This window comes from Neovison vison, chromosome 1 (genome assembly GCF_020171115.1).
Source record: "Neovison vison isolate M4711 chromosome 1, ASM_NN_V1, whole genome shotgun sequence".
Taxonomy (NCBI): domain Eukaryota; kingdom Metazoa; phylum Chordata; class Mammalia; order Carnivora; family Mustelidae; genus Neogale; species Neogale vison.
The window spans coordinates 245,432,820-245,447,758 of record NC_058091.1 but is presented as its reverse complement, the minus strand read 5'-3'; the positions used below and the strand labels follow the sequence as shown (position 1 = coordinate 245,447,758).

The window sequence follows — 14,939 nt, the reverse complement described above, 5'->3', positions numbered from 1 at the left end:
TCAGTCTGTTACTCATTTTCATATTAGTTAATAAAATTCAGTTACTTCCATTTGGCTGTGCAAGTACTCATAGAATAGAAAATATAAGAAAATTGAAGGTTTAATAGTGATGATGTGCTGATTGTGGGGTTATGGGAGGGTGTGTGTGTGTGTGTGTGTGTGTGTTTACATAAAGTGCAGTAGTAGTAAGTATATTTATGCTGTGGTGCAGCCAATGTTCTGAACTTTTTCATCTTGCCAAATAGATACTCTGCCCATTAAACAAAAACTCCCCAATGTCTCTCTTTCCCTCCCCCTAGCCCTTGGCACCCACCGTTATTTCTGTCTCTGTGGATTTGACTACTCATATAATACTTTAAGTAGTATAATACTTACTGTAAGTAGATATTATAAGTAATCATCCCAGATTATTTATATCATTAGAAAACTAATAAAAAACCAAAGCACTCTTGAAAACATGACCCATTTAGAAGTTTAAGATAGTCTGTATGCGTGTTTGTTAATAATGATTTCTTGTTATTTTAGACCTCTCAAGCTGGATCAAAAGACAAAAAGATGGACCAACCACCTCAAGCCAAGAAGGCAAAAGTGAAGACCAGTACTGTGGACCTGCCAATTGAGAATCAGCTATTGTGGCAGATAGACAGGGAGATGCTCAACTTGTACATTGAAAATGAGGTGGTTATTTCAGTTCTCTTAAAGCAAGAAGCTAACAGATTAATGTGGCCGTAGCATTCAAACGCTTTGTCTAGTGACCTTTTATGCATTTTTAATTGTTCAGAGTTTAAGGCAATAACTTTAGATTTTTGGATACTTCAAGGGCAAATCCCATGTGATACCAACTCTTTTATGGTTTTATGTGTCTAGCTAGAAGCTCTCTTAAGAGATCTTTGACAGATCTTTGGTATAGGGATGGTATCATTCATGTTAAAGTTTGTGTGTGTGTTTGTTCACTTGAGAGTGTGGGATGTTTGAGGTGGTGGGTCTTGGATGTTGATCAGTAGGAGAAATTAAAGCATTAGTGGTAGTGCTGTTTCGTGTATTCCCTTCCTTATTGCTAGTCAGTGTTGAACTCTTGGTACTATGAGTAGTGCAAGGTTTGGCAGCCTGGTGCACGAATTACTGAATTGTTGTCTCTGAAGTTTTTCTGTCATGTATTCCTTGGATCTTAGATTTGTTTTACAGAACTGTAACATTTATACTATGAATCATTTGATTTTGTTGGTATTGTATAGTAATCCTACAGCAGAGTATACCACCTTGTGACATGGAGCTAATACCAATAGTTTCTTAAAGTTCTTGTTAAGTTCTTCTTATTTTTGCTTTTGAATTTCTAAATCTTGATATTTCTATTACTCTTTTTTTCTAAGATACTCACAGAGCTCACAGTTGATCTTCATAATTTATTGGGGACTAATACTTCCACTTTCCTTTCTTGGATTATTTGCAGAACTAAAAGGATTTGGGGAAGAAGGAATCTCCACTTTTATAATTCCAGTACTTAGTACTTAGGAGGATATTGTCTCACTTGTCTGAGTATCTCATTTATACTGTTCTCAGGGTAAGATGATCATGCAGGATAAACTGGAGAAGGAGAGGAATGATGCCAAGAATGCAGTGGAAGAATATGTGTACGAGATGAGAGACAAGCTTAGTGGGGAATACGAGAAGTTTGTGAGTGAAGATGTAAGTATGTGCCTACCTACTAGGTGTCTTCTGCGAGCAGCCTTAAATGTGGTAGGCACATTTGTTGACATCTGTAGATAGTCAGATGATTAAAAATGGTTTTTTTTTGGGGGGGGGGAAGTTTTATATATATATATATTTTTTTTATTTGACAGAGACAGCAAGAGGGGGAACACAAGCAGGGGGAGTAAAAGAGGGAGAAGCAGGCTCCCCCCTGAGCAGGGAGCCCAGTGTGGGGCTTAATCCCAGGACCCTGGGATCATGACCCGAGCTAAAGGCAGATGCTTAACAATGGAGCCACCCAGAGGCTCCAAGTTTTGTATTTCTTATAATGCATTGTTTCCCAAAGTCTTGTCTTCATATGTCACTTTTTTCTTTTTTGTAATGCATCACTTTTTGATACATTTGCATGCCATTATTTACCTGGTGTTTTTCCTTAAGTCAGCCCACCCTTCTCTCATGTTTTTGTATTTTAATTCACTTAAAAAAATTGAGGTATAATTGACAACATAACATTACTTTCAGGAGTACAATATAATGATATTTGTATATATTATGAAATGATCATATAAGTCTAGTTTAACATCTGTCACTATACACAGTTATAAAAGTTATTTTTTCTTGTTTATTTATTTAAATTAAAGATTTTTATTTATTTATTTGACAGAGATCACAAGTAGGCAGAGAGGCAGGCAGAGAGAGAGAGGAAGGGAAACAAACTTCCCGCTGAGCAGAGAGCCTGATGCAGGGCTCGTTCCCAGGACCCTGGGACCATGACCTGAGCCGAAGGCAGAGGCTTTAACCCACTGAGCCACCCAGGCGCCCCTTAATCCAAAATTTTAAACCTATCCCCTGCAGCAGAGAATAATAAAACTATCTGTAGTGATCAAGCAAAATGACATTGCCATTCTTGTCTGTGTCCCTTGTCTGTCCCCTCCCCCCACATCCCCTCTCACCCCGTATTTTAAAGCAAACTCAGATACTGCAGTCTTTGCCTGTGACTTCACTGGTCATTCAGCTGATTTTTGACTGACCCGACATCATATTTTCTTCATATTTAGGATCGTAACAGTTTTACCTTGAAACTAGAAGATACTGAAAATTGGTTATATGAGGATGGAGAAGACCAGCCAAAGCAAGTTTATGTCGATAAATTAGCGGAATTAAAAGTAAGTACTTCTTGGGGGTGCCTGGCTGGCTTGGTTGGTGGAGTTATGTGACTCTTGATATTACATTTGTGAATTCAAGCCTGATGTTGGGCCTAGAGCTTAATTAAATAAAGCAGGAGGATGGAGAGCATTTCCTTCTGGTTTTTTTTTTTTTTCTTTTTCTTTAAAAAAGTGCGTCTTGGACGCCTGGGTGACTCAGTGGGTTAAGCCGCTGCCTTCGGCTCAGGTCATGATCTCAGGATCCTGGGATTGAGTCCCGCATCGGGCTTTCTGCTCAGCAGGGAGCCTGCTTCCTCCTCTCTCTCTCTCTGCCTGCGTCTCTGCCTACTTGTGATCTCTCTCTGTCAAATAAATAAATAAAATCTTTAAAAAAAAAAAACGTGCGCCTTGAAAGCAGAAGTGTCTGAAACTCAAACCCATGCTGTAATTTCAAAGAATTTATCTCAAAGTTGGGAGGAATTCTCATATCAAGTACTGAAGACAGGCTGAAAGTGATGGAAGAACTATACCCTTTATCACATATGGTCATTTTCTTATTTTTAGAACCTTATAGTAAGAAAATTATTTTTCTGAACGTTCAGTTTGGATTTAAAATGTTTTTCTGAGCGAGATTGCATTCTTGGTGTGGCAGTTGAGACTAGAAAGATGTGACTTGTCCTAAAGGCACCTGTAGTGCAGTTGAGGCGGGGTTGTTTATATAGTTTTGATTTTCGTTAAAGTAAAGTATCTGGTTTTGTATTTAAGGAATCTGATCATTAACCGTTTAGGGTTAAAAGTACAAAAAAATGAGGGTGCTGAAATAGCTCAGTTGGGAGAGTGTTAAGCCGCAGATCTAAAGGTCCCTGGTTCATTCCTGGTACATGGAATGTTTTAGTGCACGTCCACCGTCATGGCTTTCCTCTGAGTTAGGGGCTGTAAATGAATGAAGTGATTGTTTTTACTAAAGTTTTTACTAAGTTTTACTAAACTTAAAGTTTTTACTAAGTTTTACTAAAACTTAATAAAAAAAAGAAATACAGGGGTGGCTCAGTGGGTTAAAGCCTCTGCCTTCAGCTCAGGTCATGGTCTCAGGGTCCTGGGATTGGGCCCCACATCGGGCTCTCTGCTCAGTGAGGAGCCTGCTTCCCCTTCTCTCTCTGCCTGCCTCTGTGTCTACTTGTGATCTCTCTCTGTCAAAATAAATAAATAAAATTAAAAAAATAAAAGATCTAAGGTTGAGGCCTTTGTTGGCAAAAGGATGCAAATGTACAAGAAGTTTTCACATTTCTGTGGATTACTTTGTCAAACTGACCACTTTGATGAACCTCTGAAATGGAATTGCTCAAGGATGGTGACTGCAGTCTTATTACGGAAGGATAAGAAGAGCTTCCAGTGCCATGTCTCCGAAGAAGTCTTTTGCTTTACTTTTTACTATAGGAGATGGCAAACACTTTGAAGTACAACAATAGCTTTAACGGTTGTCCGCTTATGGCCAGTTTTTGTTTCTTTTCTGTTCCCTCCCACTCCCATTTACTTGAAGAAAGTCCCTCATGTTATATTTAATCTGAAAATATTTCAATATATATTTAAAAGAAAATGTTGTAACCTTAAGCTATACTATTATCATGTTTAAGAAGGTGTCACCAGGGACCCGTGGGTGGCTCAGTGGGTTAAAGCCTCTGCCCTTGGCTCAGGTCATGGTCCCAGGGTCCTGGGATCGAGCCCTGCATCGGGTCTCTGCTCAGCAGGAAGCCTGCTTCCTCCTCTCTCTCTCTGCCTGCCTCTCTGCCTACTTGTGATCTCTGTCTGTCAAATAAATAAATAAAAATCTTAAAAAAAAAAAAAAAAAAGAAGGTGTCACCATGCATTCAGTTTTCATGTTCTAATTGTTTTATAAATTAGTTGTTAGTTTGACCAAGAAAATCCCCATAAGGACCGTAAATTTTTTTTTTTTAAATTCCTATATTATTTTTTTTTTAAAGATTTTATTTATTTAAGAGAGAGACAGTGAGAGCATGAGCGAGGAGAAGGTCAGAGATTGAAGCCGACTCCCCCATGGAGCTGGGAGCCTGATGTGGGACTTGATCCCGGGACTCCAGGATCATGACCTGAGCCGAAGGCAGTCGTCCAACCAACTGAGCCACCCAGGCGTCCCAGGACCATAAATTTTACTGTTTTGTCTCTTCAGTCTGTGTAGTTCTTCCATCATTTCTGCCTCCAACCTTCATTTATTTAAAAAAGTAGTTTAGATGTCCTAGGTCAGATTTTTACCTGGTCTGGATTTTGCTGATTTTCATTCTGTGCTATTTATTATGATCTAATTCATTTCTGTGCTATTTATCACCATCAGATAAATTGATGGTTAGAATTAGAGGCTTCATTAGATTTCGTTTTCAAAAAAAATTTTTGGCAGGTATGGTTCTTACTAAGGACTATATATCACATCAGGAGGCACCTCATTTTGGGTTGTCTCCCTCTCTGTTTTGAGAACTAGGTCTCCGGTGACAAGTTGAAGTGGCTCCACATGGAGTAATATAGAGGTATAGTCTCATATCTAGCCTTATGATAGATTACAGTGGGATGGGAAGAGATACTGGGTTTTTTACATGAAGGATATGGTGATGAAATGTACTTTAATCCATAGTAGATCTCAGTAATAGTAGAAACAATACTACTCTGATAGTTGAAGCATTCTTTCTTATGTTAAGAATCTAGGTCAACCTATTAAGATGCGATTCCAGGAATCTGAAGAAAGACCAAAATTATTTGAAGAACTAGGGAAACAAATCCAACAGTATATGAAAGTAATCAGCTCTTTCAAAAACAAGGTACATTTTTTTTTTCCCTACTGTTACTTTGGTAAAGTTATGAGGTATTTACATAGCAGTCTTTTGCTTTTCTAAAATTGTTGTTTAATAATACTGTTTTTGGGGATGTTAGTGTAATGTGTAGAATATTTCATACAGTCTCACTAAGAACCCTGGGATATGCTACTCTCTTTAATAGGAGAATCTGGAAGTGAGCAGTATTGTTCTCTTTCCTTTTCTTGCTGTGAAATGCTTCACCAGTGTCTTAACCTGCTGTATCCTGGTCTTTTTGAGAACCATTAGGCCATATGGTTTGGTTTGTTATGCAGATGTAGAACTGTCTGAATAGAAAACAACTTAGAAAAGAAAACAACTTAACAACTAGAAAACAAATTAATAATTTTTTGAGCACTGTGTGATGTATACTTTGCATAAATACATTATTTCATTAAATCCACAGAGTACCCTAATAGTAGGTAGGTGATCATGTCAGTAATAGTTACAGGTAACTTTTAACTTCTTTAAGCCTCACTGTCCTTAAGTAACACCCAAGGTTAATCTTGAGAGGTGGGGTTTGGCCTGAGGTCTGACTCTACAAATTTTGGGTTTCTAACCACTCCACTCTACTCCAGGTTCCTGATGGACGGTCATTGTAAGAAACTTACGAGAGATTTATTGGTCTTATTTTTTTTAAGAATTTTGTTTTCTAGAAGGTCTCTCTTAAAAAATTGTATTCAGGGGCGACTGGGTGGCTCAGTGGGTTAAGCCTCTGCCTTCGGCTCAGGTCATGAGCTCAGGGTCCTGGGATTGAGCCTTGCATCAGGCTCTCTGCTTAGCAGGGAGCCTGCTTCCCCCTCTCTCTCTGCCTGCTGCTCTGCTACTTGTGATCTCTCTGTCAAATAAATAAAGAAAACATTAAAAAAAAATAAAAAATTGTATTCATTATTGTTTTGGTTCCTAACTAGCTTGCCTAAACCTCTGCTTTCACATCTTGTGACTGTAATGTCCTATTTGTGAAATTACCTTTGTAAGTTGTATGTCAGGCATTTGCTTTTTATAACATTCAGTTCTTTTAATTGCTACCCTTATGTATGTTTTTGGCCCTTAAGTTGTATTTCCTGAGTGTTCTAAAAACTAGGGTTATGTTTTCTTAGTTGAATTTTTTTTGAAGGAATTCAGTGTCCATTTGGATGTTGAGGCTGAGTTTCCTTCATTTTTGGAAAGATTGTACCTTTTTGAAAGATGACTAACAACTACATATTTGGGTGGGGAGAGTATCATCCTTTGACACCTGCCTGGTTGTCTCCTGGTTGCAGGAGGACCAGTATGACCATTTGGATGCTGCTGACATGGTGAAGGTGGAAAAAAGCACGAATGAGGCCATGGAGTGGATGAATAACAAACTGAATCTGCAGAACAAGCAGAGTCTGACCATGGATCCAGTTGTCAAGGCAAAAGAGATTGAAGCTAAAACTAAGGTAATTTATGGCTTTGGGGCACCTGGGTGGCTCAGTGGGTTAAGCCTCTGCCTTCGGCTCAGGTCGTGATCTCAGGGTCCTGGGATCGAGCCCCGCATCGGGCTCTCTGCTCAGCAGGGAGCCTGCTTCCTCCTCTCTCTCTCTGCCTGCCTCTCTGCCTGCTTGTAATCTCTGCCTGTCAAATAAATGAATAAAATCTTAAAAAAAAAAAAAAGTAATTTATGGCTTTGAATATTTCATAGTCTTGTCAGCCTTGTTATTTAGAATTAATGGTCCTTAAAGTGACACTTAAGAGGGAACTTCATTAGTGCATTTTAAGTTTTTGGCTTCTGGTTGGGAGGGGTTGAACTTGGGTTTAAGTTGAGAATGTCATGTAAAATTTGTCATTTTTAAGAACCCACAGTTTCCTCTCCTCTGCATTCTAGGAGCTGATGAGTATCTGTAGCCCTATAATTTCAAAGCCCAAACCCAAAGTGGAACCTCCAAAAGAAGAGCAAAAAAATGCAGAGCAGAATGGACCAGTGGATGGACAAGGAGACAGCCCAGGCCCTCAGGCTGCTGAAGAGGGTACAGACACATCTGTGCCTTCGGATTCAGACAAGAAGCTTCCTGAAATGGACATTGATTGATTCCAACAATTGTTTATATTAAAACAGACTATTATAAAGCTTTAAGTTGTCAACTTTGTTCTAAATATCAACTAGAGCAATCAAGTACTGGAGATTTCTTAGTCAGTTTTTAGGGGATTTCGTGGGAGGGGATATAGGTAATGTATGGAGCATTTTGACTTCTAAATATGTTAGATACAGAAATTAAGTGCATTGTATCTTTTTCATAATGGTACTATTTAGAAGCCCAGTTAGTCTTACTTACCGAGCTTCTGCTTCACTCCTTTTGTGTTTAATCATGCTTACACAAGGATAAGTTTGTTTTGGAAAGCTAAGCTATAATAAGCAAAGGCTCTAACTACCTGTCAGGCAGACTTTTCATTGTGACCTATGTGGCAGGAACTCTAGAGATTGTGCTTCAGAAGTCTGATGTGGAGATTGCCATGAAGGCTCCCCTGCCTTGTGGGGATGGGGCTGGGGTCGCCTCTTTCCGAGGGCTAGAGCGTGGCATGGCCGGGATTAACATCTCAGAACATGAGGGGCGATTGCTGAGCTCCTTCACACTGTGCTGTTGCTCCACTTAGACTCTCACCCCTACCTCCCCCTCCACCAATGAAGGAGCTTCTCTTAGAAATGCCATGTGCTGCTCTTGGGAAAATAGACCCCTTCACCTGCAGCAAGTTGATAACAGGATTTTGGACCTGGAAGCTCTTCCGAGATAGTATTTTCCTGAAAGTGTGTGCACAAATACCCCAAACATCAAGTCTGAATACTTTTTTGCTTTGGGAAGTTTAGAATTGGATAGATGTACTTTTGGATATAGGTGTGGTAAATTGAGCGGAGGACCTGATTCTTGTTAACTATGGTGTAAAGATTTGTATCCTGGCCTGCTCATTCAGGTGAGAGAAGTTAACGTGTAAATTTGAAGTATAGCTTGAAGTCCTAGGACAAGAGTTAAAAGTTCTTTTTAGCTCATTCACATTCACTTGTATGTTAAGTGTTAATACCTGCCATGAACCTGCCAATTTATGTGTTAAACAGCTGACAGATATAAAAAAAACCCAAACCCTAAGATACACTGGACTGTACTGGAGGAGTCTGAAATTAGTGTTAAAGTAGCACGGTGTCTGACTTTAGCAGCACCACATTCTTACTGTGTGGCTGGTGTCAGGTGCACCAGAGCATTTCCTGTGACTGTTCTTCATGGCCGTGTTGATAGGAGGGAAGCATTTTGGAAACTCCAAGGGAAGCCTGTATTAGAGGCCATAGCTGGTACCTGCCTTAGAAACTGTTAAAAGCTTTGTTGGTTACATTTTGGATCTTTGTAATAATTGTTATCTGTGTAACAGAGTACTTCTCTGTTAATTTTGGGCTGTGTTAGAAATAAGATCTTTGCCTACTTAGAGTAAGTTTCTGTCCATCTCTGCACTAAAAAATTTTGGAGTGTTACCAGGTTCTGAAGTGCTATAGAGAAGCACTCAGAGGAGGAAGGTGGAAGTGTACTTATGTTGGTGCATGAGCTTGCACGGAAGCCTTGTAGCACCAGGACTTGTCCTTGTCCTTAGAGGCTCTATCCATTCTGTACCTGTCATGCTTTGAGTTTCAGCTGGCCTGCAGTGAGGCCAGGAGCTACTTTGGCGTGCTGGCTGCAGGATTAAGCCAATTCTTATGCAAATGACTCAGTCCACAATGGCCATTTCTTCTAAGAAAACTTTTTGTGTGGGGGAGGGTGTGGGTGTTGGGATGGGGGTGAAATCGGAAGTTTAAAGTTTAAACTAGAAATAAGATGATGTGGTCTGGTTGGTCTCTGTTAGACAGGCTTTAAGACCAATTGGATTTACTTGGAGGCCAGGCCAGAGAGAGTGTGATAATTGACGACTTGTTTGCAGTCCAGCATTTATCCAGGTTGCATTATCCAAATTGGTTTGTTAAAGCTCCAGGTCACATTCTTACACCAAGAGAAACTTTAAATAAACAGATGAGTTTAGGAAAAATTAATAAAAGAAACCTGTCTTACACTCAGGAATGGTTTCCTTAATTTCCTAATGAAGGGTGTGTGTGTGTGTGTGTGTGTGTGTACGTGTGCACGCGCGCCTTCAACGAAAACTCCAGAGGTAGGAGTCCTGTTAACTAAATTCCTCTTGTTGGGGCCCCTGGATGGCTCAGTCATTAAGTATCTGCCTTCAGCGTAGGTCATAGATTCTGGGATCGAGCCCCACATTGGGCTCCCTGCTCAGTGGGAAGCCTGCTTCTCCTGCCACATCCCCTGCTGGTGTTTCTTCTCTTAGCTGTCTCCCTCTGTCAAATAAAATCTTAAAAAAAACAAAAACACTTGTTAACAGCTGGCAAGAAGTTGTTCTTTTTCTGTACTCAGAATTCTCCCATGTTGACTGTTGGCCCAGTTCTCTGGTATGTTAGGAACCCATCTCTTGTCCATCCTTTTGAGGGTTTTGACAAAAGCAGAAGGTGGGTTATGGCCTAAAGAGGACCATTGCCAGGATTGATTCCTGCCCCTTTGAAGAACGCCACGGCCTGGAGTATGCTAGTAACACTTGCCACCATTGGGTGTGTAGCATGTATGTGTGCTAGTGTGTGTGCATGCACAAATCTGTCTGGGTGTGAATGTGGTATAGTAATGAGTGTTGAAAGGGGATGAAGCCATTAGAAGAGGCCTAACTACAAGGCCTAGGGCCTACCTGGGGAACTGAGTGGGATTTGAATTCCTGGAGTCCTGCCACTTAATAGTCCTGGTGCTATGTGTTAGGAGGAGCTGACCTGGCAGGGCCCACCATTAGGGCTTGGATCAGCCACCTTCAACAAATGTGTCTGCAGCAAGGTTGGCTTTGTTTTGGGTTCTGACCTTGGGAAAGGAGTGCGCATGTGGCATATTAAGTGGGCAGCCTGGAACCAGCTATCAGTCATCCAGAACAACATGGGTGTTGGGATCACATGAAAAGAGTAACAGTTCTATTTACTGAAGAGAGGAGCCAGTTCCCTGCATGTCATAGAGGAAGAAGGTGTTGGAGGTGAAGCCCAGGCTGGTGTGAAGGTTTTGTGGTGTGGCAGCTTCAGCTTGATGTGAAGAGCTTCAGAGCTCAGTGGGGTTGGTGAGGACTCATGGAGAGCTATTAGACCATTGGCCTTTGAGATTTTTTTTTTTTTTTCAAGCATCTGAAGTGTGTTATAGAGGTATTGGTGAAAGTGGAGGGGCTGAGACATCAAGGTTCTGGTGTTGGAGCCCTGGGGGCTATGGATCTTTTAGCCTGAGAGTGACAGTGTTTTAGGGATGCCCAAGTGATGTGTGTAGAATGAGTTGGGCCTGGGAGAAGCTAGAGGTAGCAGGACATTACAAATAATCCATGTTTGAGGGAATGAGCCAAACACAGGGGGAAATGGTAGGTCCTGGTACTGAGGAAACAGGAAAGATTTGAAAATAAGAACTCTCCTGGGCTCTTGGGTGGCTCAGTCAGTTAAGTCAGTTAAGGTTAAGTGTCTGCTGCTCAGGTCATGATCCCAGGGTCCTGGGATCCAGCCCCTTGTCGGGCTCTCTGCTCAGTGCAGAGCCACCTCTGCCTGCTACTTTGCCTGCTTTTGGGCTCTCTCTCTGTCAAAGAAATCTCTTTTTTTGAAGATTTAATTTATTTATTTGACAGAACACAGCTGGGAGAGGGAACACAAGCAGGGGGAGGGGCAGAGGGAGAAGCAGGCTCCCTACTGAGCAGGGAACTCGATGTAGGGCTCAATTCCAGGACCCTGGGATCATGACCTGAACTGAAGGCAGACATTTAACGACTGAGCCACCCAGGTGCCCCAAAATAAATAAAAACAACAACAACAACAACAAAAAACCTCTGCTGAAGCTGAGAATGTAGTTAGGCTGTGGCATGACACAGCCGCTTGATGAGGTTTTCTTGCTCCAGCTCTTGATAATGCTTCTGTGCACTTGATGTATTTCAATCCTTTTTTAAAAGTAGCTTTAACAGCAAGAATATTGTACTTTTACATGAGAAACGTAGGTTAGGAACAATATGCACAAGCTTCCCATGTTTGGGAAGAACATGAACTAGATTTGCATAAAAACCAGAATCAGATGGATGTTCCAGAATGAAATGGTTTCCTTCCACGGTGGAATTGTGGGTGACTGCTGTTTGTCCATGTTTGCTTGTTGACATTTTCTAAGGTATCTGTAATAAGCCTTTTGAAATTTCCTAATGCTGAAAAAACTGCTTAAAAGAATGGTTCCCAGCTTTTGAACCTGGCACAGCAGAAGTGATAGAGAAGTAGAACTTCAAGTGGGTAGAGTCCGTGGACAAGCTGGTGTGAGGTTGGTGTAAGTCTCCTGAGGGAAGGATTAGGAAGTCATTCTGATAGAGTTGAGAGATCCCAAAGCTACAATGGGTGTGGAACGAAGCTTTGGGGTTGGGGTGCCTTCCTGGTTTGGGGACTGAAAACTCGAGTTGGGATATGGCAGGAAGAGCAAGTGGAAACTTGGGAGGAACCGAGCTGCCGGAGAGGACCCGTCATGCATGAGGTGGGTTAGGGAACAGGAGAGTTTGAGAAGGGACAGTGGCAATGACTATGGGGGTGCTTTCAGGGTGTAGGAGCCAGGTTTTGGGCTCACAGTGAAGCTGCAAGAACTGTGGCTTAGTTGGAATGACAACTCAGCTTGGGGAGAAGAGAGATTGCATGGCATCCTGGGTCCCAAGTTTCTGAATGTGAATGGGACTTCTTTCCACCACTTACCTCTGGACCATGCTGTCTTGGAGTTGACCATGCATTCCTTCCCTGGGTGCTTCTCTCTTGCTTCTGGCTGCAGCAGCCTGGGACAAGACCCTCAGTGCCCTTGTCCTCCGTGATCTGGATACTGCTACTTGGAGTAGTGTCATAGGTGGAGAAATGAACGAGGGGACTTACTCAGGCTAGGAGGCAAAATGCAAACATGGCCACGTTGTGGTAGGACAGCATTACAGAAGAAGAGGGGGTAGAAAAGAGGATAGATAGATTCTGAGGGTTCAGGGCAGGGAAGACTCACAGAGGAATGGGCAAGGCACAGACTGCTTTCAGATTTGTCCAATAGCCATGAGCATGTGCCAAGTTCATCCTGACCCTGTCATTCCACTTTTGGCACGTGCTCTCAGGACAGAGAGGAAGAGTGGGGGGATATATATACTTTTAACTCCTCAGTGTGATTTCCCAGAATCAAACACAATGAGCAACAAAAATAGAGTTGGGTTGGGGCCATTTTCACGGGTTCTGTCTGGATGTATTTCCTTCAAAGACCGGGTGCACTGTTGTATTTGGAGTCCTGGATCCATGGAGGGACAGAGAACCCTTCAAATACTTTTTGTACCACTAGTTAGCAGGCCCTGACCTACCACATTGTTTTTTTTCTGCTTGCACTCAAAACTTTAAAATATACTCATCTATTCAGTTAACACTTGGCTAAATGCTTGGGAAAGAGAAAACTGGAAACGCTTGGAAAACCATCTCAATGGCTCCCCTTCCAAGATGTAAATCCCAGCGAAGCATTTCTGAGGATGAGCATCAGGAGTAGGGAGACTATTACGACTCAGGAGAGTTTGCTGTGGGGCCAGGAGACCTGTGTGGGATCAGACTCAGAAACTGGAGAGGCCCCTGCAGGAGTGAGAGGAGCCCCAGGCTGAACGGGGGTTGGGGGGGGGGTAAATTCCTCCAACTCAATCCTGTCTATTCTTCCTACAACGGGAAGGGTAGACCCTGCCTAGCTCGAAAGGGCCCCCAGCCAGCATGAAGCATGCAATGCAGAAGGCACCCAGGGAATGCCTGCATACGCAAGGGCAGTGTTTTCAATGAATAACAACCCCAAAGCATTAGAACTCTACTTCAAATCGGATCCCAAGCCCAAGGGACCTAAGCAGGTGAAGTGCACAGAGCAGTAGGATGACAGAGGGGGCAATCCCCGTACCAGCTGTTAGGACGAATGCTAATCTTCCAGAAAGTTGTATGTCTATAGGATGAGGCTTCTGCCCTCCAACAATGAATCGCCAAGACTATGGCATTGTGGTAGCAGCAATGTGGGAATTGGCTGGCCTTCTGCCCCTAGTTCTGTCGTGGCCTCGGAGGAGCAGTGGCATGCAGGCCACCACAGGAGGGCAGCATCGCTCTTCCTTTGCCTTGCGTCTGAGCCCTTCAAGCCTTCAATCTTGAAGCAGGCTCAGAATTTGGAGAATACAGAAGGCCAGCTCCCCTCGTTCAAGACAGCCCAAAGCAGACTAGGTGAGGTTTCACAAGCCCCTGGCTGGAAAACAGGGGCTCTTTTATACGCTTTTGCTAGTAACCTTCTAGGTTCCTACCGCTCCACTTGTGATAACCCTAGTTTCAGAAGAACGTGGGACTGGCCGCAGATCTCCACGAGTGAGCCAGCCCCGTGCTTTCCATGCTGGACTGGGGATCTTGCTCGAGGCAGACTCTGGTTCAGGAGGCTGGGGTGGGAATTCTAACCCTCTCCTGGTGGTGCCCATCACACACTGCATTCTCACTCCGAAAAACTTCAACTCTGGGAGGCTCAGTTACCTCATCTGTAGAATTGGGATCCCACCAGTCCCATCCACCACAAAGACGGTGGCTGGGGAAGACACTCACGACAAACCAGAGGGATAAAAGTATTGTGAACACCAGGCACGTGATTTGCCTTCGGAAGCCTCCTAGTCAGTGCAAAGAATAAGCAGTCCCAGGAACCTTCTTTCTTGTTCTTGCTTCCCTGCCAGGAACCCAGGCTAGCAATGCTGAAGGGAGGTAGAAGGGAGAGAGGCCTGGACCTCTGCCTGGGGGCGTGGCCTTTAGCCCCTGGAGGGGGAAGGGGGTTTGCTCCCAGTCCCTGCAGTGATACATGAATCCTTCCTACCTTGAGCCAGAGGTCCCACCATTCCTTTTGCTTTGAGCCACTCCTCCTGACTCTGTGTGATCCCATGAGTGGCCCCAGAACGGAGGGACACAGACCTTGGTAGGGGGTGGGGGGGTCTCAAGCTGTGGGCAAAGATTACCCGGAAACCCTTGCATGATCATGTGAATTCTGGGCCTCTGTGGCAGAGGAGTGATCAGTAGATTCAGAGCGACTGAACTGAAGGTGAGCCCCGGGACCCCTAATTCAGCCCTGGGACCTCCTTGCCTGGTAGTAGGGAATCCCACTTCTGAGTGGTAGGAAAGATGCGAGCTTCCGGGCTGTATGAGCGT

General features: G+C 43.0%; 1 protein-coding gene across 1 annotated transcript in view; it reads left to right on the top strand.

Annotated features, from left to right (window-relative positions):
* Positions 1-9,749, top strand: part of HSPA4 (heat shock protein family A (Hsp70) member 4) — a 50,190-nt gene extending 40,441 nt beyond the window's left edge. The window contains exons 14-19 of the mRNA XM_044227687.1: positions 526-678; positions 1,561-1,686; positions 2,748-2,855; positions 5,543-5,662; positions 6,958-7,119; positions 7,545-9,749. Of these exons, the coding sequence (XP_044083622.1) occupies positions 526-678; positions 1,561-1,686; positions 2,748-2,855; positions 5,543-5,662; positions 6,958-7,119; positions 7,545-7,748 (873 nt within the window). The 3' untranslated portion in view covers positions 7,749-9,749. The remainder of the gene's footprint in view (positions 1-525; positions 679-1,560; positions 1,687-2,747; positions 2,856-5,542; positions 5,663-6,957; positions 7,120-7,544) is intronic.
* The last annotated feature ends 5,190 nt before the right edge of the window (positions 9,750-14,939 follow it).